This window comes from Chrysochloris asiatica, unplaced genomic scaffold (assembly GCF_000296735.1).
Source record: "Chrysochloris asiatica unplaced genomic scaffold, ChrAsi1.0 scaffold00584, whole genome shotgun sequence".
Taxonomy (NCBI): Eukaryota; Metazoa; Chordata; class Mammalia; order Afrosoricida; family Chrysochloridae; genus Chrysochloris; species Chrysochloris asiatica.
In genome coordinates, this window is record NW_006409102.1 from 384,857 (window position 1) to 406,796 (window position 21,940).

The window sequence follows — 21,940 nt, forward strand, 5'->3', positions numbered from 1 at the left end:
GCTATGGGTTGGAACCGACTCAATGGCACTTAACAACAACAACAACATATTTATATATATATGGCGCCTAGGTGACAAAAGTGGTTAAACTCTTGGCTGCTAACTAAATAACTGGCAATTCAAATCTACTTAATGGCTCTGGGGAAATTTTTTACAATCTGCTCTCATAATAACTGTAGCCACCAAAAGTCTGTGGGGCGGTTCTGCTCGGTCACATGGGCTCCTGCGAGCTCTAACATCTCAACAGTAACAACAGCTGCAATCTGGGTTGTTAGTTGTCATCAAGTCAGTTCCAGCTCACAGCTAGCCTGTGTCTGACAGAAGGACCCTGCTTGCCCCTGGACCACTCTTAGTTGCTGTTGTCTGAACCCATTGTTGTGATCACTGGGTCCGTCCATCTCACTGACGGTCTGCCTTGTTCACTGACCCTCTATTTTACCAAATATGAGGCCCTTCTCCACGTCCTGGGATCTCCTGGGAACATGTCCAGTGTACATTAGATGAGATCTCACCATCCTCCCTTCTGTGGAGCATTCTCGCTGTCCTCCTCCTCCTCCTCCTCCTTCTGGTGCTGGTGGGTGAGTCAGTTCTTGCTTACAGCGACCCTGTATGGGGTTTCTGAGGCTGTGAATCTTTATGGGAGCAGAAAACCTCCTCTTTCCCCGCAGGAGCAGCTGGGAGTATTGAACCACCCGCATTTCAGTTCGCAGTCCGAGGTTACCCTACGGTACCACCAGGGCTTCGGGTAATTAATGCATCTGAATTGGAATTATATAGGACAGACTAGAGCTGCCCCACAGCTTCCAAGCCACAGCTTCTGTGGAGTCACTTAGGGGGTTCAGACTGCCAGCCGTTGGTTAGGGGTTAGGGTGCTTAACCTCTACACACCCACTGTAGTCTAGCTCGGCTTTTTGGAACTAAAGTTCACTTTATTCCAGTGGGCGTTGATGAATGAATTACATGAGTATCCGTTTTCAGTTACTGAAAGAAATCCACAGAGGAGTTTCCCTTTTTACAGACCAGGTGGAAATTAGAGTTCGTGCTCAGCGTCTGTTTTGTAGCGAGTCATTAAAGAGGCAGCAGTATTTGAACAAGGAGAGTGATGTTGTCAGTCAGGGCCTGGGAACTACACTGTAGTTAGATTCTTTATTAGATTATTAACTGCACTGGCGAGTCATTATGTTATTCCTGCTTTTACTATATATGTTAATGTTCCGATAGGGGGTTTTGTGGTGTTCTTTGGTAGGCTAAGTTTTGGTTCTTGGGACACTCCAACAGTTTTTCTTATGAATTAGTGTTAATTGTTACTTTATTGTCTTCATTATCAAGTGCTGCTGTAACAGAAATGGAAGTGTAAGTCTTTAGTGAACATAAGTCTATTCTGTCAGCTTGTTGATGTTGTGAAGTGCAGTTGAGTCAGTTTTGATTTGTACTGTATGTGGTTTCTGATGACCAGTAGGTGAGTTTGAGCCACCAACCTTGTGGTTCAAAGCAATCTTGTAATCCAGTGCTTATCATACAACGCCACACAAAGACTCCTCCATCTCAGTTTAGGAGGCTGGATTATTAGAATTTAGGGCGCTAGCTTTCTCTCTCTGTTGGATCCCAGTTTAGGAGAAAGACCTGCTTTGCACCCTTTCTGCATCTCTGGGCTTGGTGTGGCTTGGAGCTCTGCCCTGTGTCTTGGCATCAGTATGTATTGAGTCCAGGAGGTTGGTAGTGCATGGATCCTGCATCTAAAGGGTGCGCTCTGTCCTGGTTCTTCTTTCTTGGTACTAGTAGGTTTCTCTGATCTCTGCTCTTTGTTTAACCCCTTTTAAATCTCAAGGGCAATTGACTCAAGATACTACCGGACCCTGTAGATTCCAGCTTGCCTCATTAATATAACTGCCTCCATTCTGCCTCATTAACATCATAGAGATGAGGTGTCCTAACACACAGAGTAATTACATCAGATCTCAAACTTGAGAAGATTTCTGTAATACTGAGAACCATGGCTTGGCACAGTGTACGTACATGTTTGGGGGGAACAGTTCAATCTAGAATATTCGATTTATACCATTTTTGCTTACAAAAGGTTTCGTAGGCATAATCTACATTTTGATAGCAGGTTAAACCTATATATGTACCTGTGTACCTATGTGTATATGTTGTTATTGTTGTTATGTGCCCTGGAGTCTGTTCCAACTCATAGCGACCCTGTACAGGTTTTCCAAGGTTGTAAATCTTTACAGGTACAGAAAGACTCATCTTTCTCCCGTGGAACAGCTGGTAGTTTCGAACTGCTGACCCTGAGGTTAGCAGCCCGATTCGTAACCACTACGCTATCAGAGCTCCTTTATGTGTATATGAATCCTTGTGTGGCACAGTGAACTTTTGCGGTAGACTGAAAAGTCATCTGAACCACAAGGTTGGTGGTTCAAGCTCACCAGCAGCTCCTTGGAAACTCTGTACAGGGTCGCTGTGGGTTGGAAACAACTCGATGGCACTTAACAACAACAAGGTGTGTGTGTGTGTGTGTGTGTGTGTGTATGTGTGTGTCCAGCTCATGGCTGTACCACTTGGTCGCTTCATACCACCAGTGTTTCGGGTGTAGATGAGTGCAAACTTTTTATTTCTTTCACGTGTCTTATATCTGTATAAAATCAACTCTAATATGAATTCAAAGAGCTTTTACAGTACGGTAGTTTCATAAATTTGAGTCAGATAGTGATTATTTGAAACATGTTCACTTACATACAATTATCAGAAAGCCTTATATTTTAGAAACACACCAAAAATAATGGTAGCGTCTCTGCGCAATGATTTAATCTGTGAGACAGGTCTTTTGTGCATGGTAATGATGAAATGGTGACAGATTTTTGTCCAACAGCATGCTGCCCACTTTTAACAGAAGACATATGCTAGCAAATCTCTGTGAAGTTCATGAAGACAATGAGTGTGAACAGACCTTCAACCAGATCCCAAAACTTCCCGTGCTCAAAAGAATACCTATGGAAGCATGTCCTTCAAAATGTCTTAAGAGTAAAAAATCCTTGATAGATCAATCATCACTTAAGATCAGATCGAACTCTGGATGCAGGGCCGACCAGCATAAGGAATGTGGAGAAGCCTGCAGTTGGTCCTCTTATACCTGCACTCCTGTGAGAACTCTTCTGGAAGAGAAACCCTATGCATGTAAGGAATGTGGGAAAGCCTTTACTTGGCCATCACAACTTATGTCTCATTTGAGAAGTCACAGTGGAGACAGGCCTTATGAATGTAAGGACTGTGGGAAAGCCTTTCGTCATTCCTCACAACTCACTCCACATATGAGAATCCACAGTGGAGAGAGACCTTATGCATGTAAGGAATGTGGGAAAGCCTTCCGTCATTCCTCACACCTCACTAATCATATAAGAACTCACAGTGAAGAGAGATCTTATAAATGTAAGGAGTGTGGTAAAGCCTTTCGGAATTCCTCACACCTCATTATACACATGAGAATTCACAGTGGAGAAAGACCTTATGACTGTAAGGAATGTGGCAAAACCTTTAGTTGGTCATCACACCTCACTTCACATTTAAGAACTCACAGTGCAGAGAGGCCTTATGAATGTAAGGAGTGTGGGAAAGCCTTTCGTCATTCCTCTCACCTCATAATGCATATGAGAACTCACAGTGGAGAGAGGCCTTACGAATGTAAGGAATGTGGGAAAGCCTTCAGTCAGTCCTCAGACCTCACCAGACATATGATAACTCACAGTGTAGAGAGGGCTTACGAGTGTAAGGAATGTGGGAAAGCCTTTCGTCATTCCTCACACCTTGCTGTACATATAAAAATCCACAGTGCAGAGAGGCCTCATGTATGTAAGGAATGTGGGAAACCCTTTTGTCATTCTTCACATCTCACTAGTCATATGAGAACTCACAGTGAAGAGAGGTCTTACGAATGTAAGGAATGTGGGAAAGCCTTTCGTCATTCCTCATACCTCCTTATACATATGAGAACTCACAGTGGAGAGAGGCCTTATGAATGTAAGGAATGTGGTAAAGCCTTTACTCAATCCTCACATCTTACGGAACATAAAAGAACTCACAGCGGAGAGAGGCCTTATGAATGTAAGGAATGTGGCAAAGCCTTCCATCAGTCCTCAAATCTCACTAGACATGTGAAAATTCATGTTGAAGAGCGATCTTATGAATGCAAGGAATGTGGTAAAGCCTTTCGTCAATCCTCACACCTCACTGCACATATAAGAACTCACAGTTGAGAGAGACCTGCAGTAGGAATGTGGGAGAGCCTGTAAGTGTCTAGGCCTTGTGAACATAAACATGACCTTGTAGGGTGCAAGAGCCTTTATGAATGTGAGACATATGAGAGAGCATAGTTAGTCCTCATCTCTCACAGAATCTGTATGGAGTCAAACTGTTGTTGTCTTGATAGTGCCAACGATTCAATTCCAACTCATAACGACCCTGGATAGGGTTTCCAAGAAGTGACTGGTGGGTTTGAACCATCAATCTTGTGGTTACCAGTCCAGTGCTTACCCTAAAGTGCTACACCAGGACTCTGAGAACTCACCCTGGAGAGAAACAATGTAGATATACAGGTCATTGGAAATTCTTTTGTGAATCCTTCAATCTTGTTGTTGTTGTTAAGTGCCATTGGATCGGTTCCAACTCATAGCCACCCTGTGTGGGATTTCCCAGGAACAGTGAACTGTCGACCTTGCAGTATAGCACCTTAACCCACAGCGCCACACCAGGACTCCATTGTTGTTGTTGTCAAGTGCCGTCGAGTCGGTTCTGACCCATAGTGACCCTGTACAGGGTTTCCGAGGCTGTAAATCTTTACGGGAGCAGAACACCTTATCTTTCTCCCGCAGAGCGGCTGGTGGTTTCAAACTGCTGGCCTTAAGGTTCGCAGCCCGATTTGTAACCACTACGCTACCAGAGGACTCCATTAGTCCTATAAAAATTCACAGTGGAAAGAGGCTTCTTAGAGGTAAGGAATTGGCCCATTTATGTGAATAATTATGCTGGACCAACCAATTAATTGCACGCTCTCTTCACCCTTTAAACATGCATCTGCTATATATAAGGTCAAGCCAACCAAACAAAACCCCAGATCTGCATTGTCCCACGCAACAGTTCTCCATAAAGTATCTATTATAATTGAGTTCTAAGATTTTATGATCACAGGTAGCCCATAACCAATTACTCACAACTGAATCATATAATCCAGTCAGCATCTTCTCCCACCTTCTCTTATCCAAACCCATCATGAAAAAGTCTTTTGATTTTTTTAGACTGTGGCTAAAATAGTCGTATTAAATAATTCACTGCACCACAGTACTCTATTAAAGAGAGAGAATACTGGAAACCCAGAAAACCAAGCCAGACCACCATGCTGTGGCTCTTACAGATTGCACTGTGTGTGTTTCATTGTGATCTTGTTGAAATAGTCTGTCTTCTATAATTTTTGTATGATAGACAGGAAAAGGATATAGTTACATCTCTCTGTATATCCAGGTCTGCTAATAAATGTGCTTTTTTTTTTTTTTTTTTTACCACTGAAAGGGCTGTGTTATAAAAATATACATCAAAACAAACTGTTTAAAAGGGTTGTGAAATGGGAATTTATTTAAAATAGTCAAAATGTTATCTGGCTGAATAAAGGTTAATGTTTAATTTTAGGAGCTTTTTTGTTACACAGAAAATAAAATATTAGATTTCTTACTGTTAATAAATTTTTCTTGGATTACTTGGTTGAAGAGTTAATTTTATGATTTGTGTAATGTGCCTTAAAGTCAAGATTAGACTCATGAGTCAAACCAAGCCACATAGCTTTAAAATCAAACCAAATAAGCAAAAGACATGAAAATTTTTGCTTGTAAGATCTTTGGAATTATTTCTTGATGACCTATGATAAACTCTTGACAATTTGAAACTTCATAGAAAGTCATAAAATATTTTTCCTTTATAAAAGTGCTAATATATTTTGATAGATGATAAACTTCATGAAGTGTATTATTATTTCATGAAGGGAAGTGTCTGATTCTCTTTGGGGTTAAAAACTTAAACATTAATATATCCTCTTAAAAATTTGCCCACAAAAACCATGGTATTATGTCTTAATTTTATTTATTTTAATTGCCACCTTTATATCTAACATCAAGCCCAATGATTTAACTAGAAAATTCATATTTTTAGCACTAGTCATATGTTTAGAAACGTAATGATCTTAGCATATTCTTAATATGTCTGTACTATGTGGTCCTGATGTGATGCTGTGGGTTAATGTGCCAGACTGCAAAGTCATTTGAACTGCTAGTTCGGCGGTTCAAGCTCACCAGCTCCTCCTCGGAAACCCTATACAGGGTTGCTATGGGTCGGAATCAACTCGACAGCACTTGACAACAACAACAAAGGGTTTTGAAGTGTCACTGTGGGTTAATGTGCCACACTGCAAAGTCATTTGAACTGCTAAGTCGGCGGTTCAAGCTCACCAGCTCCTCCTTGGAAACCCTGTGCAGGGTTGCTGTGGGTCGGAATCAACTTGACGGCACTTAACAACCCATGGTATTATGTCTCGAGATTATTGTTGGTTACGAGTGTTGATTGTGCATTTAATGTGTATGAGTGCGTGTGTGTATGTAGACACACACTCACACACAACACATATAGAGCAAGAGAGAGAGAGAAGAGAGGCTTCTTTCAAAGGAAGTGGCTCACACAGTTGTAGAGTACCACAAGTTCCGGGTCTGTGGGTCAGATGTCAGGCTGGAGGCTTCTTCTGATTCATTTAGATGCAGGAGCGAATGAAGCTAAGACTGGCAAGTTAGACCACGAGCTTGTGGCTGTCGGCAAATGAACCCAAGGTCGTCCGGTAAAATGTCAGGCACCTGATGACTCCCAGGATGTGAAAGCAGTACTGCAGGCTGCTGACTCAAGTCCAGAAACCAGAGGTCAGGTGCCGGATCTAGAGTTAGCAAAACGCAAGCAGGCTTTGCTGGAGTATCCAGTGTATTGGAAGCTGGGCCCGCTCTTGAGAAAACTTCCTCTCAATTGATTGGCTGCTCATGTCAGATCTCATCATGGGAGTGAAGACATTAGGTCTCATCATGGGGAATTACTCCATCTTAACTGCTAAAGCCACCACTAGTCTGTCTTCCTATGGTGGCATGCATGTTGTTAGGGTGCTGGAAGCTATGCCACTGGTGTTTTAAATACTATCAGGTTCATCCATGGTGAACAGGGTTCAGTGGAGCTTCCAGACTCAGACAAACTAGAATAAAGAAGAGGCATACTACTTCTGAATGTTTAGCCACTGGAATAGCAGAGCATTCCAGTGTGATATAGTACAGGAAGATGAGTTCCTCAGGTTGGAAGGCACCCAAAATTCGACTGGGGAAGAGCTGCTTTCTCAAAGTAAAGTAGAACATAATGATGTGACTGGAGCAAAGCTTTAGGGACCTTCATTTGCTGAAGGGAGACAACTCAAAATATACATTAATAATTAGAACATAAAATATATGAACTATAATTTCTAGGAAAATTAGAAGTTATCAAAAATGAAACAGAGCACAGAAAGATTGATGTCCTAGGCATTAGTGAGCTGAACTGTTGGCCATTTGGAATCACAGTCACATGGTTTATTATGCTGGAACAACAGATTCAAATAGAATGGGGTCACATTCATCATTAAAAAGAACATTTCAAGATTTGTCTTTGACTACAGTGCTGTCTGTGATAGGGTGTGGTGCGGTAGGATCAGCACTGGACTGTGAACCATAAGATTGGCAGTTCAAACCCACCAGCTGCTCCTCAGCAATCCTATACAGGGTCACTGTGATTCGGAACTGACTCACTGTCACTTAATAACAACACAAGGAGGACAAGTTAGTACCTCTGTTATTCAAATTTACGTACCAACTACTTAAGCCAGTGATGACGTAGTCAAACAATTCTACCAACTTATTTGGAGTCCTGGTGTGATGCTGTAGGGTAAGCACTGGATTGCTAACCGCAAGGTTCAAGCCCACCAGCCACTCCTCGGAAACCTCATATAGGGGGTTCACTACAAGTCGGCGCCAACTCGACAGCACTTAATAATGACAACCAACTTCTTCACTCTGAATAAGCCGAGATGCACTGATAATTACTGGTGATTGGGTTGCGAATGTTTGGAAGGATTGGTTGTTGGAAAATATAACCCTAGTGATAGAAATGATACTGGAGAGTGCAGAGTAGAATTTTGCAAGACCAATGATGTCTTTGAAAATGCCTTTTTTTTTTTTTTTCAATAACATACACATGGATCTCATCCGATGGAATACACAGGGATCAAATGGATTCTGTGAGAAGAGATGAAGTAGCTCAATGTCATCAGCTAAATCAGGTCAGGGACAGACTGTGGAAAACACTATCCATTGCCTGCCTGTATGCAATTTCAGGCTGAAGCTGAAGAAAATTAAAACAAGTCCATGGGATCCAAAATATGGCCTTTAGTCATCCCACATCCCACTGGAATTTAGAAAAACCATCTCAAGAAAGATCTGATGCATTAGACACTAATAACTGTAGACCAGAAGCGTGGGTGACACCAAGAACATTATACTGGACGATACTAAAAGATAGGAAACAAAAGACCAATACGAATGTCAGAAGAGACTCTGAAACTTGTCTCCAGTGTAGAGAAGCTAAAGCGAATGGAAGAAATGAGGAAGCCAAAAAGCGAAACAAAAAAATTTAAAGGGAAGATCAAGAAGACCAAGTATTATAATAAAATGTATAAACACCTAAAGTTAGAAAACTAAAAAGGAAGAACACGCTAAGCATTATTTTTCAAGAAGAAAGAATTGAAGAAAAAAGTCAAGCCTCTTCTTTTGGATCTTTCAAAGTTTACAATGTTGAAAGATTCTATTGACAAAATTAGTTCTTGTTGTGCCATATTGTATGATTAGCATTGGACTGCTTCTCACAAGGTCAGTGGTTCAAAACTACCAGCCACTCGTTGAAACTATATAGTGTCATTATGAGTTAGAACTCAATCAACAGCACTTAACAGCAACAACAATGGCAAAATAATGATGCAGAAAGCATCAATGTAAGATGGAATGAATACACAGAATCACTGCACCAAAAAGAAAGGGCCGATGTTCACCCATTTCAAGAAGTAGCAATGCAGTGAAGAACCAGTGGTGCTAAGGGAAGAAGTCCAAGCTGCACTGAAGGCATTGGCAGAAACCAAGGCTCCAGGAATTGGCGGAAACCAATGGAAATCTTTCAACAAACAGACACAGCACTAGAGGCCCTTGCTCATTTATGCCAGGAGATTTGGAAGACAGCTATCTGGTCAACCAGTTGGAAGAGATCCATATTTGTGCCCATTTCAAAGAGAAGTGACCCGATAGAATGTGGACTCACTGAATATTAATATCACATGCAATTTAAATCTTGCTGAAGATAATGGGTTGCAACAGTTTAATTGACAGGGAATTGTCAGATTCAAAAGGACATGGAACTAGGAATAGCAATCCTGATGTCAAACGGATCTTAGCTGAAAATAGAAACTACAGGAAAGATGTTTACTTCTGCTTTATTGACTAGGCAGAGGCATTCGACTGTGTGGATCATGACAAACTGTGGATAGCATTGTGGAAAATGGGGATTCCAGAACACTTCATTGTGCTCATGAGGAACCTGTATATAGAGCAAGGGCATACTGAATGGTTTAAAATCAGGAAAGGTGTATCTTTTCACCATACTAATTCAATCTGTATACTAAAGAAATAATCCTAGAAGCTGGATTCGATGGAGAAGAACATGGCATTAGGATTGGAGGAAGACTCAACAACCTGCAATATGCAGATGGTACAGCTGTGCTTGCTGGAAGTGGAGAGGATCTGCAATGCTTATTGATAAAAATCAAAGATTGCAGTCTTCAGTATGGGTTGCACCTCAGTGTGAACATAAAAAGCTTCACAACTGGACCCATAAATAGCAACAGGACAAATGAGGACACGGGTGAAGTGGTGGAAGACTGCCTTTTGCTTGGCTTTACAATCACCAGTCATGGAAGCTCCACTCAACAGTATTGCATTAGGCCAATCTTCTGCAGAAGAGCTCTTTAAAGTGTTCAAGAACAAGCAGGATAACTGTTAGAGGACTACAGTGTGCCTTCCCTAATCCGTAGGATTTTCCGTTGCTTCGTTGGCATAAGAAAGTTGAAAAATGAATAAGGCAGCCCCTAGATGAGTTGATGATTTGAGTTATGGTAGTGGAGAAGAATGTTAAAAACAACAAACAAATCTGTTGGAAGAAAGTCCTTAGAAGCCAGGATAGCAAAACTTTTTCTCTCCTATTTTGGACTTCTTATCTGGAGGGACCTTTCCCTGCAGATAAATAATCATGGTTAGTTAAGTGGTGAGTCAGTGAAAAGATGAAAATCCCCAATGAGAAGGGTTGACACAATTGCAACAACAATGGACTCAAAAGATAACAATTGTGAGGATTTACAACCAGCCAGTGTTTCCTTCGGTTGTACATAGTGTCAGTATGAGTTGGAACTATGACAACAGCATCTCACAGCAACAATTGTATGTTTATATATAAGCTTCACTAGTTTTTCGTCTCTAGAGAACACAGCCCAAGACAAGGTGTTTGCACATTTCATTGTAATACTGTTTTCTCAAACTGCCCCTTGAAATGGTATCTTCAGCATTTCTTCCATTCACTTTAGCTAGTCTATGTTAAATAGCCAATTTTAGAGTCTCTTCTGTTATCAGTTTTGTTTTGTTTTTTCTTTTCTGTCTTTTTAATGACTTTGTTTTCTTCATGTGTGGTGTTCTTCCCACAATTCCTCTAGTCTTTGATAATTTGTGTTCAATAATCAAATCTGTTCTTAAAATGGTCTCTAAATTCAGGTGGAATATATTCCAGGTTGTATTTTTGGTTCTCTTGGAAATATTTCAATTTCTCTAGCTTCAGCCTGAACTTGTTGTCTTCTGTTGTGAAAGAAAGACTGATGTCCCTGAGATATACTGTACATTTGTCTTTAATGTGTATCAAGATCTAATAATGTACGGGTGGATACCCCATATAGTATCACAAACTGTGTAGCCACCAGGTACAGTCATGCATTTTGAATGTATTAGACCAGAGAGTCCTCCACGTGTACAGGGAGCCCTTTCTCTCTCTGATGGAATGTGTGGCATAGACGAGAGCTGAACAGCTAGGGGAATTCCTGCCTGGACTTTGTAGTGATGAGTTGTGGAGAGCCGGCTCTTGGCCTTTCTGGTTTCCTACATGGAGAATTCTAAACTTCTAAGTCAAGTGTTAATCCTCAGTTTCATCAGTATCTCATCCCCAAGTACATCAGTTAGTTCTCTTTGAGGTGGTTTAATTGTATTTGGAAGATTTCTTTTGCGGTCTTTTTGGAATCAACCCTCCTTTAGAAAGACAGTCTATTCCACATGGTGGTTTCGTGATTGAAATGAAACTCCCGAAACCATGTATCTAGATAAGGAAGCTCTATTGAGTATTCCTGGCAAGGTATGCCAGGGATGACAGATTGAAGGAGAACGGCGGCCAATTCATAGTTAAAAAGAACATTTCAAGATCTAGCTTGCAATGCAATGCTGTCTGTGACAGGATACTATCTATACACCTACAAGGAAGAACAAATATTCAAATTATGGACTTATCACCAAAGCTAAACTGAAGAAATTAAGAATCCTACCAAGTTTTTCTGTTTGAAATTGACCAAACATGAAATCAAGATGTATTGATAATTACTGGTGATTGGAGTAAAAAAGTTGGAAACAGTAGTTAGAAAATACACCTTTGATGATAAAAATATTTCTGGAGATCACATGATAGAAATTTGCAAGATCAATGATTCATCCATTGTAAATACTGTTTTTCAACAACATAAATTGACCACTCATCAGATGGAATTATACAAAAAAATGACTACATCGGTGTGAAGAGGTAATGGAAAAGTTCAGTATCATCAGCCAAAACAAGGTCGGGGCCGACTGTGGAACACATCATCAACTGATCATAAGACAAGTCCATGCGAACCAAAATAGGATCTCGAGGATGTAATTATTGTTAAGTGTTGTGCAGGTGGTTCTGACCCATAGTGACCTTCCTTACTAATGAAGATCAAAGACCACAACCTTCAGTATGGATTGCAACTGTGTGTAATGAAAATAAAAATCCTCACCACTGGACCAACAAATAACATCCATAGAAATGGAGAAAAGATTAAAGTTGTCAAAGACTTCATTTTGCTTGTATGAAACATAAACACTCATGGAAGCAGCAGTCAAGAAATTATACGACGTGTTGCATTAGGCAAATCTGCTGCACAAGGCCTCTTTAAAGTGTTCAAGAGCAAAGATAGCAGTATGAGGACTACGGTGCTCCTGACCCAAGCCATGGGATTTTCAATCACGTCATATACATGGGAAAATTGAACAGTGAATAAGGGAGACCATAGAATTGATGAATTTGAGTTCTGGTGTTGGAGGAGAATATTAAAAGTACCCTGGACTGTCAAAAGAACATACCAATCTGTGTTGAACGAAGTCCAACCAGACTGCTTCTTGGACACCAGGATGGCTAGACTTCATCTCTCATACGTCAAACATATTGTCAGAGATACCAGTCCCTGAAGAAGGATATCCTATTTGGTAAAGTGTACAGTGTTGGAGAAAAAGAGGACGATCCCCCAACTAGATGGATTGGCACAGTGGCAACAGCAATGGGTTCAAACTTGGCAACGATTGTGAGGTTGGTACAGGACCTGGCATGGGTTTGTTCTGCTGTGCATAGGGTCACTATGAGTCGGTACTGACTTGATGGCACCTAACAACAACAACATGGAAAAATACCAGGTCGAGTAACAGAACATTACTTTTTGGTTGTTAAAAGCTCCTTTCATCTATGAAAACCTTATTTAGACTATTGTTTTTGTTGTTATGTGCCGTGGAGTCGGTTCCGACCCAAAGCGATCCTGTACAGGGTTTCCGAGGCTGTAAATCTTTACAGGAGCAGAAAACCTCATCTTTTTCCCGTGGAACAGCTGGTAGTTTCGAACTGCTGACCTTGCAGCTTGTAGCTCGATTCGTAACCACTACGCTACCAGAGCTCCTTTATTTAGCCTATTGGACCTATTTATATCAGGGGGAGTGACAGTTTCATCATACGCATTATACATTTCTTATAACAACATCTTGGAGACCAATGAAAATAATTATTGATTTATTCTAAATACAGCTCGCTGTCTGAACCCTGAAGTCTGTTTCTCATTCTTCACAATGCACCACATCCAAAGACAAAGTTTTCCTACCAGTTTTTGTAGACCATTGTCTGTCTCAGAAGTAGTTTTGAAGTACCCAGTTTTTTCAAGACTCAAGGTTCAAAAGGACACGTATGAGCAATGGCCTGCGAAGTAGGAGTTAGAACAGAAATGCTAACAACAACATTAGACCCGCTGTCTGAAACGACTCACAAAACCAAGACCCTAAAGTCTTTTCACCAAGAAATAGCAGTACCATTCGGCATTTATTTGTACATAAACAGTGCCTTAACAACAATTACCTTTTGTAAAAACTCAGCTTACGTGCTAATATATTGATAAGTAGAAACACTGCTGAGAAAGCAAGCCACTGATTTCAGCATCTATAAGTACTGTACTGACTGTAAAATATCATATGTGAAAAATGTCTCTTAGGTTTTTAAAATGCTTTTTAAAGTTTCTTTTCTTGGTCTCAATGTTACATTTTTATCCTATTACTTATTTTTCCTCTCGGTTAATTGATTATATCAACACATAAGAATAGCATAATAAGGTTCTGTCCAAATTTGCATGTGAAAACAACATACCCATTTAGGAAAGAGGAGAAAGTAGGACATGAAAACAGCAGTGTTCCCACACAAATCTCATCATCCTCTAGAGTCCGTTTCGGTGTCACAAGAAACAGCCACAATCTAGAAAACCCATCAGTTTCTACAACAATTCTGGAGACCTGGAGTCAGTCCATCTAGTGGTATCCGCATCTTGTGGTATCTGCATTGAGAATATCATAGTCCTTCTTGTGAATCCAATGTAGGGCGTCATTTTTGTGGGAATATTTAGGTCAAGTGTTTCAGCAAGCCAGCAAAGCAAACTTTTATCTGCAGATGGTATAATTTAATATTGCCATAATTACATTGTTTTGAAATTGAAAACATTAGGAATTATAAAAGTGTGTAAAGCCAAATAAAAATCAGTGGGAAAAAATCCAGAAATATCTCTGATTAGCATGATTAATCTTGTTTTTAAAGAGTTTCAGGTATCTGATCATTTTAAGGTCCCCAGTCCTTTGCTTGCTTGGTTCTCCTGTGGTGTTTGTGTGTCCCTGTGATATTGACTACTATGTTACCTGTGTATCAAAACCCAGCAGAATCACTCCTAGAGGACAAATTTCAGCAAAACATGGAGACTTACCAGACTAGAAAGGTAGGCAGTCCCCTTCCGAGGGATTATTCGTGGAAGAGTTTGTGAGGAGTAACAGAACATTATCTGATACAGTGCCAGATTAACCTCTCAGACTGGAAGGCATTCAGAATACCACTGAAGAAGCGATGCCTCCTCAAAGAAGAGTCAACCTTAATGATACAGATGGAGCAAAGCTTCATTTCCTGATGGAGTATGACTCAAAATGAGAATAAACAACTGCAAACATCTGTTGTGGTGGTGGTGGTGAAGTGGCTGGTTCCAACTCATAGCGACCCTATATAGGGTTTCCAAGGAGCGACTAGTGAGTGTGAATTGCTGATCTCATGATTCCAACTGACCTTGTGGTCTGGTGCTTTATCCATTAGTAATAGGAAAATCTTGGACTCCATAGCATCCAAACACCTGAGAGCTGAAGGAATAAGGAGCCTTGAAGAGACGATGCAGGTGACCCAGGCCACCAGCACACATTGTCCCTTATGGGCATGGGTGGTACCCGGTCAGGGAGTGACCCTTCAGAGCACCCAGCACTCAGGGTATCCCCAGGTCTTTCAGAGTAAGGGATCGCTTCATACTAAAGAGACTGCTATGTTGGGAAGGCAGGAGGAAATACTGTTGTCCACTCAGGACCTTAAGGAGTCCTGGGGTGGTGCTGTGGGTTAATGTGCTGGATTGCAAAGTTGGTTTGAACAGCAAGGACAGTGTTCCAAGCTCACCAGCCGCTCCTTAGAAACCCTGTATAGGGTTGCTGTGGGTCTAAACCAACTCGATGGCACGTAACAACCAACAAGTATTATTTCTAACTTCCTGACTCAAATCAGCCTTGCAAAACACCTCAGATAAGACTGCACCAAAATATCATTGGGGATGGAAGGTGTGGCCATTTCCTTTTGTAAGTCAGCTATGGATGGTTCACAAGGCAAAGGAACAAGTAAGACACATCTAAATGCTGGACCAGCCTTTATTTCTCTCATTCACCATTATCCAAACTTGTTCAGTGCCTTCGAGTCAGTTTTGACTCATGTTGTTGTTGTTGTCAGGTGCCATTGAGTTTGAACCGACTCATAGCGACCCCATGCACAGCAGAACGAAACAATGTCTGATCCTGGGCCAACCTCACTACCGCTGCCACACTTGACTCCATCAATGATGCCACCTGGCCAATCCATCTCGTTAGGGGTCTTCCTCTTTTTCTCTGACCCTCCACCTTACCCAGCATGACATCCTTCCCCAGTGACTGTTCCCTCCGGACAATATGTCCAAAGTATGAGAGACGAGGCTTAGCCATCCTGGCCTCCAAGGAACACTCTGGCTGCACTTCTTCCAAAACAGATTGATTGGTTCTTTTGGCAGTCCATGGCACTTTCAGTATTCTCCTCCAACACCACAACTCAAAGGCATCAATTCTTCTACAATCTTCCTTATTCACTGTCCAGCTTTCGCATCCATATGAGGCTATTGAAAACACCATGGCTTGGGTCAGGCGCACCTTAGTCCTCAAGCTGACATCTCTGCTCTTCAATACTTTAAAAAGTTCCTGTGCAGCAGATTTGCCCAATGCAATACAACGTCTGATCTCTTGACTGCTGCTTCCGCAAGTGTTTATAGTTGATCCAAGAAGAATGAAGTCCTTGACAACTTCAAATCTTTTCTCCATTGATGAGAATGTTGTTTATTGGTCCAGTGGTGAGGATTTTTGTTTTCTTGACATTGAGATGCAATCCATAACTAGTGCTGTGTTCCTTGATCTTCATCAGTAAATGTTTCAAGTCCTCTTCACTTTGAGCAAGCAAGGTTGTATCATCTGCATATCACAGGTTGTTAATGAGTCTTCCTCCAATCCTGATGCCACGTTTTATTCCACAGAACCCAGCTTCTCGTATTATTTGCTCAGCATACAGGCTGAATAAGTATGGTGAAAGAATACAACCTTGTCTCACACCTTTCCCAATTTTAAAACATTCAGTGTTCCCATGTTCTGTTCATACAACTGCTTCTTGGTCTAGGTACTCAACAGCACTTAACAAGAAGGTACAAATAAGCCATCGAACCCACCATGTTTGCTCGTAATGGGGGCATGGTTTCTTCAGTTTTGCTTTGTGTCCGTTGATCCCCAGTCTGGAGTTGTGGTGTGGGGCTGTATGATAAAGCCTGGACTTCAAGGTCCGCTTGACCTGCAAGGTTGGTGGTTAAAATCCACCAGCCGCACCTCGAAAAATCGATACAGGGTTGCCATGAGATGGAACTGCCTTGGCGGCACTTAACAACAACATTCATAGCCTTAACCCTTAACGGCTGCATGTGTAACAATCACCAACTTGCAAGAGGGTGCAGCTGTTGGCTGAGTTTCACTTCCTCCAAACACTCCTTCTAAACATGACCACACACAGATGTATTCACATGGCCTTAACGCGGGCCCACTAAGCAAACAAATGCTGGCATCTCAGAACAGATAGAGCCGCCCACTGTAGGTAATTTGTATTTCTGTTTTAGGGAATCACGGGAGCCTGCCAACACAACATTTCTAGGGTCCTTCAGTTCACAAAAGGAGCCCTGATGGCATAGTGGATTGGGCGTTGTGCTGCTAACCAAAAGGTCACTGGTTTGAATCCACCAGCAATTCTGCACAAGAAAGATAAGGCTGTCTGCTCTCTTAAAAGATCACAGTCTCCGAAGTCCTAAAAAGCAGTTCTGTAGGCTCCCTATGAGTGAGAACTGACTTCAAACCCATGCGTTTGGTTTGGTCAGTTCACAGAACCTTCACATCTTGTTTCTTCACTATGGATTGGATTGAGACTCATCCAATGGATGTGCCAGGCATGGGCTCTGGGCAACAACACTGTAGGGAAAGGAGGGGCGAGGAGTGTTTGTACAGCATGGACGATTGCCCTTTGAAGTAGGTGATAAGAGTAGGTGACATTCACTGAGGAGGTAATGTGAGCAGTGAAAACCACCTGAAGGAGATAAGACGGGAGTCAGGTAGATCTTTGGGAAACATAATTTCAGGTAGAAAAAAAGCCATTAGGACTTGGGAGCACTAAGGAAGCCAACTTGCTGGAGCTAAGTAAGAGCTGATACGGTGATGGCCTAGAAGGCCCTTTAAAGCCCTTAGATGTACTCTGAGATCGGCAGGCACTGTAGAGTTTAAGCTGTGGAATCATTAGATTTGACCTAGTTTGGAAGGGTCATCCAGAGGCTAGCTAGTGTACAGACCTGGGGGAAGGGGAGGGAGGAGCAGCAAAGAGCAGGGACAGCAGCAGCCGTCTAGCTAAGTCACAAGGCATTGGAATCTGGGCTAGCAAAGGCAGACCGACTGAGAATCCGTTACACCTACGTACATTCGGAAAGTAGGACCAAATAAAGGTAAAAAGAATCACTGCAAGTTGTTCCTCCTTGGGTTGCAGAACTTTTTTGAGTGTTACTGGTGGAACCTATATGCTCATCCTCCCCACAACCCAGAAGTGACTACCCACCTGACTGAAAGGTGAGGTCCAAAGTATCAACCTACCACGGTGCCTTGGTTTGCTTTCCCCTGAGGAGGAACATTCTAAAAATGAAGGATCGTGACAACTCTAATTTCTACCTAAAACCTAGACCAAGTCCTAAGGGTATTTTATTGTAAAAGCCCAGTGCGTGATGGCACCTTTATAAAAATTCCCATTGCCTCTTTGACCTAGACACACAGAGTTTTTACAGAGAAATGTGGTTTTACTCTGTGATCTTATGTCAGGTTTGTGGTTAGAAATGGGCAGTGTTAAAAAGAGATGATTCAGCTCGTAGAGTTGTTGCACATTATATTAAATGTTTGACTTTAGTGACTTATTTCACCCTTAGATTCTCCGAATTAAATGTAGTTAGAAATTAAGGAGCCCAAGTACTACAGTGGAATTGGGGCTGCTACAAGGAGCTCGGGTAGAGTAGTGGTTACGAATCGGGCTGTGAACCCTAGGGTCACCAGTTCGAAACTACCAGCTGTTCCGCAACTACCAGCTGTTCCGCGGGAGAAAGATGAGGCTTTCTGCTCCCGTAAAGATTTACAGCCTCGGAAACCCTGTATAGGGTCGCTTATGAGTCGGAACTGACTCCACGGCACATAACAACAACTGCAAGGTTAGCAGTTTGAATCTACCAACTGTTTCAAGGAAGAAAGATGAGGCTTTCTGCTCCTATAAGACTTAAGCTTGGAAATCCTATATAGGGTTGCTCAATCAGAACTGACACCATAGCACATCACCACCACCACCATACATAGAAATCTATTTTAGAGTAGTCCAGAAATTCATATTTTTGTCACCTGAAGCACCCTCCTTGCAAAAGAGGTGAAGGCTCCTACGATAGTCAGCCAAGATCCTGCCACCTTTGTGACTATTGTAAGCGTCCTCAAGTCGATTCAGACTGACTGACCTTATAGGGTTTCCTAGGCCTGTAAATCCTTGAGGATTAGAGTAGAAAGCCGAATCTGTCTCCTGTAGAGCAGCTGGTGGGCTCCAACCACTGACCTTTTGGTTAGTAGTCCAGTGCTTACCTTATAGAGTCACAGAATTCCTTCAGAAATAATCACAACGGCACACTTTCCTCTAACTTGTAGTTTTGCCTTTACCAACCTCAGTATTTCTGCAGTTCCTTAAAGTACTTTGTCAAGAATGTGACTGTTTTGAAAACACTTTTTGCCATTAATAAAACTTGGTCGTGTCTCCTCCCCCCGCCCCTGAGAACCTACATCATCTTTGCTCGTCTTAGTTTTGTATGAAGACGTTTTGAGAGAGTTCTTGGTGTCAGCTCAAGGGTTGAGTCTGACTCCCTGGAGCAGTGGAGTCCAATTCACAAATTCCCAGATAGAGAGAAAGCCTTTACTGTCAGGAAGCCTGCATTCAACGGGGATGCGGCCCAATTTTCCTGGTCATCAGGACACCAATAAGATGTCCTGATGACTATATCAAAAAGGTGGGCTGTCCCTGTGGTCACACACAAAGGGGACCACGCTTCAAGCCTGTGTGACCATTAACTATAAAAGCATAAACCCAAGAGGTCTACAACAGAGCCCAGGATAATGCATTGGACTTCAAGGTCAGGTTGAATCCCGAGGTCCGCGGTTCCAACCCAGCAGCCGCTCCTCGGAACACCCTACACAGGGTCACTGAGTCGGAAGCAACTCCACGGCCCTTAACAAGAGGCCTTGAAGAGAAAAAAAAAGGCAGTCCATTCATGTTCTCAAAGTGGCTGCACTCACTTGGGCCCCGCTAAGGGCCACCCCAGCAGTTATTTTGAAAAAGGGCATTTCCCTTGGTTAGATCACGCTTTTAAAAAATGAAAATGAAAAAAGACAGCTGCTGTTTGCCAAACCAAGCCAGCACTGCGAACAGCAGGGCTCAGGGCCCGTTTGAGAAGCCGCAGTTCCATCGGAAAGTCTTGCTGCTAATTCAAGGCCGCAGAAGGTACCCGGCCGGCCCGACGTGCATTTAGGGAGCCCCAACGCCATGCTTAGACCCGCTCAAGTCCAGCGCGGCCCGCTCAGCCCACTAGGCCTCCTCCAGGGAAACCGCAGCATCACTCCGCCGCCGAGCGGCTCTCGCACCCTTCACCAGACTCGGCAGCCTGTCTCGGAGACGTCACTTCCAAGGGGCGGGGCTGTACGCCTGCCGAGTCCCGCCCCTCGGCGCGAGCGCTGGGTTCCGCTGGATAGCACTTCCGGTTTCGGATCGCCGGTGCACGAGGCGTGCGAGTCGCCTTTGAGTCGGTACGAAGATCACCGCTTGGCCTTGGAGAGAGACGCGGTTCGGCTCCAGGCTCTGAGGGAGCGCGGCGACGGCCAGTGGCGAGAATGCCGCCCTCGGCCGGTAAGTGCGGCCTTGGGCCCGGCTGTCTTATCTGCGCTGTGCGGGACCCCGCGTCGGTTGCCCTTGGCGGCGGGGTGCGGGTCCAGCCCTCGGGGGTGTCCGGCGGCGATCTGGTGGCATCACCCCCTCACAATTGAGTCCGTCAGTGACCCCCAGCCCACCAGGGCCCCAGGACGGGGAGTGGTGCTACGCTTGAGCCATTGCCGCTGCCCCTGTGCCAGTCCATCTCGTCCGACCGTCCACTTTACCAAGCCTGACCCCCGTCTCCAGGGACTGGTCCCCTGAGAGCATGTCTGAAGAACCAGGGACCAAGTCCGATCCTGGCTCTCAAGTGCTGTTCTTGTACTTCTAACAACAGAATCCCATTCCCCTCCAACACCGTAACTAAAGGCGTCAGTTCTACGGTCTTCCTTATCCACTGCCCAGCTTTCCCATGCATGTGAAGCGGTTGAAAATGCCGAGGGCATGTTAGCCCTCAAAGCGGCATCTTTGCACACGACTAGAGAGATTCGTGCAGCGGAATGGCTTAAAGCAAGCAATCCATCAGTCGGTTTCTTGACTGCTGCTTCCATGAGTGTTGATTGTGGATCCAAGCAGAATGAAGTCTTAGCCAACTTCAATCTTCTCCATTTATCTTAATGTTATTGACTGGTCCAGTTGTGAAGGTTTTTGTTTTCTGTGCATTGAGGTGCAATCCACACTGAAGGTTGTAGTCATTGATCGTTATCTGTAAGTATTTTAAATACTCTTGTAGCAAGCAAGGTTGTGTCATCTGCATATTGCAGGTTGTTAATGTGTCTTCCTCCAGTCCTGATGTCATGTTCTTCATATAATTCAGCTTCTCGTAGTATTTGTTAAGCCTGCAAATTAAGGATTGTGGAATACCCATGCTTTGCAGTGTTAGCCATGGTTTGTCAGGATCCACACAGTTGAAAGCCTTTGCATAGTTACTAAAGTAGAAGCAAACATCTTTCTGTTATTCTCTGTTGTTAGCCAAGATCCATCTGACATCCGCAGTGATTTCCCTACGTTCAGGTCCTCTTCTGAATGAGGCTTGATTTCAGAAGTGCTTGCTTTGAAAGAGGCCATTTGTAGTTTGAGCTTCATAGAATGCCCTTTGGGAGATAGCATTTGCCTGGCCTTAGGAGTTACGGGTGTTGGAGACGAGCATTAAGGGTACCATGGGCTACCGAAGAACAAACAAATCTGTGTTGGAGGAAATACAACCAGAGTGTTCCTTAGAAGCCAAGGTGACCAGACTTTGTCTCTCATACTCTGGACATATTATCAGGAGGAATCAGTCCCTGGAGAAAGGACATCATGCTTGGTAATCTGGAGTGTCAGCCAAAAAGAGGGAGAACCCCAACGAGATAGATTGGTACCATCACAGCACCGATGGGCTGAAGCGTGGCATCGGTTGTGAAGACGGTGCAGGTGTTTTGTTCTGTTGTACATAGGATTGCTATGTGTTGGAACTGACTCGACGACACTTTACAACAAGGAGGCCTGGGGTGGCACTGCAGGATAAAGCACTGGACTGCAAGATAGGTTTGAGCCACTAGGTCGGCAGTTCAAGCCCACGAATTGCTCCTTGGAATGCGTGTTATTTGTG

General features: G+C 43.1%; 1 protein-coding gene and 1 pseudogene across 1 annotated transcript in view; both read left to right on the forward strand.

Annotated features, from left to right (window-relative positions):
• The window catches only part of LOC102832361 (zinc finger protein 420-like), a 17,226-nt gene extending 12,973 nt beyond the window's left edge, over positions 1-4,253 (forward strand). The window contains exons 4-5 of the mRNA XM_006877738.1: positions 3,149-3,710; positions 3,879-4,253. Coding sequence (XP_006877800.1) covers positions 3,149-3,710; positions 3,879-4,253 — 937 coding nt within the window. The remainder of the gene's footprint in view (positions 1-3,148; positions 3,711-3,878) is intronic.
• Positions 4,254-19,968: 15,715 nt separating this feature from the next.
• Positions 19,969-21,940, forward strand: part of LOC102832740 — a 13,376-nt pseudogene continuing 11,404 nt past the window's right edge.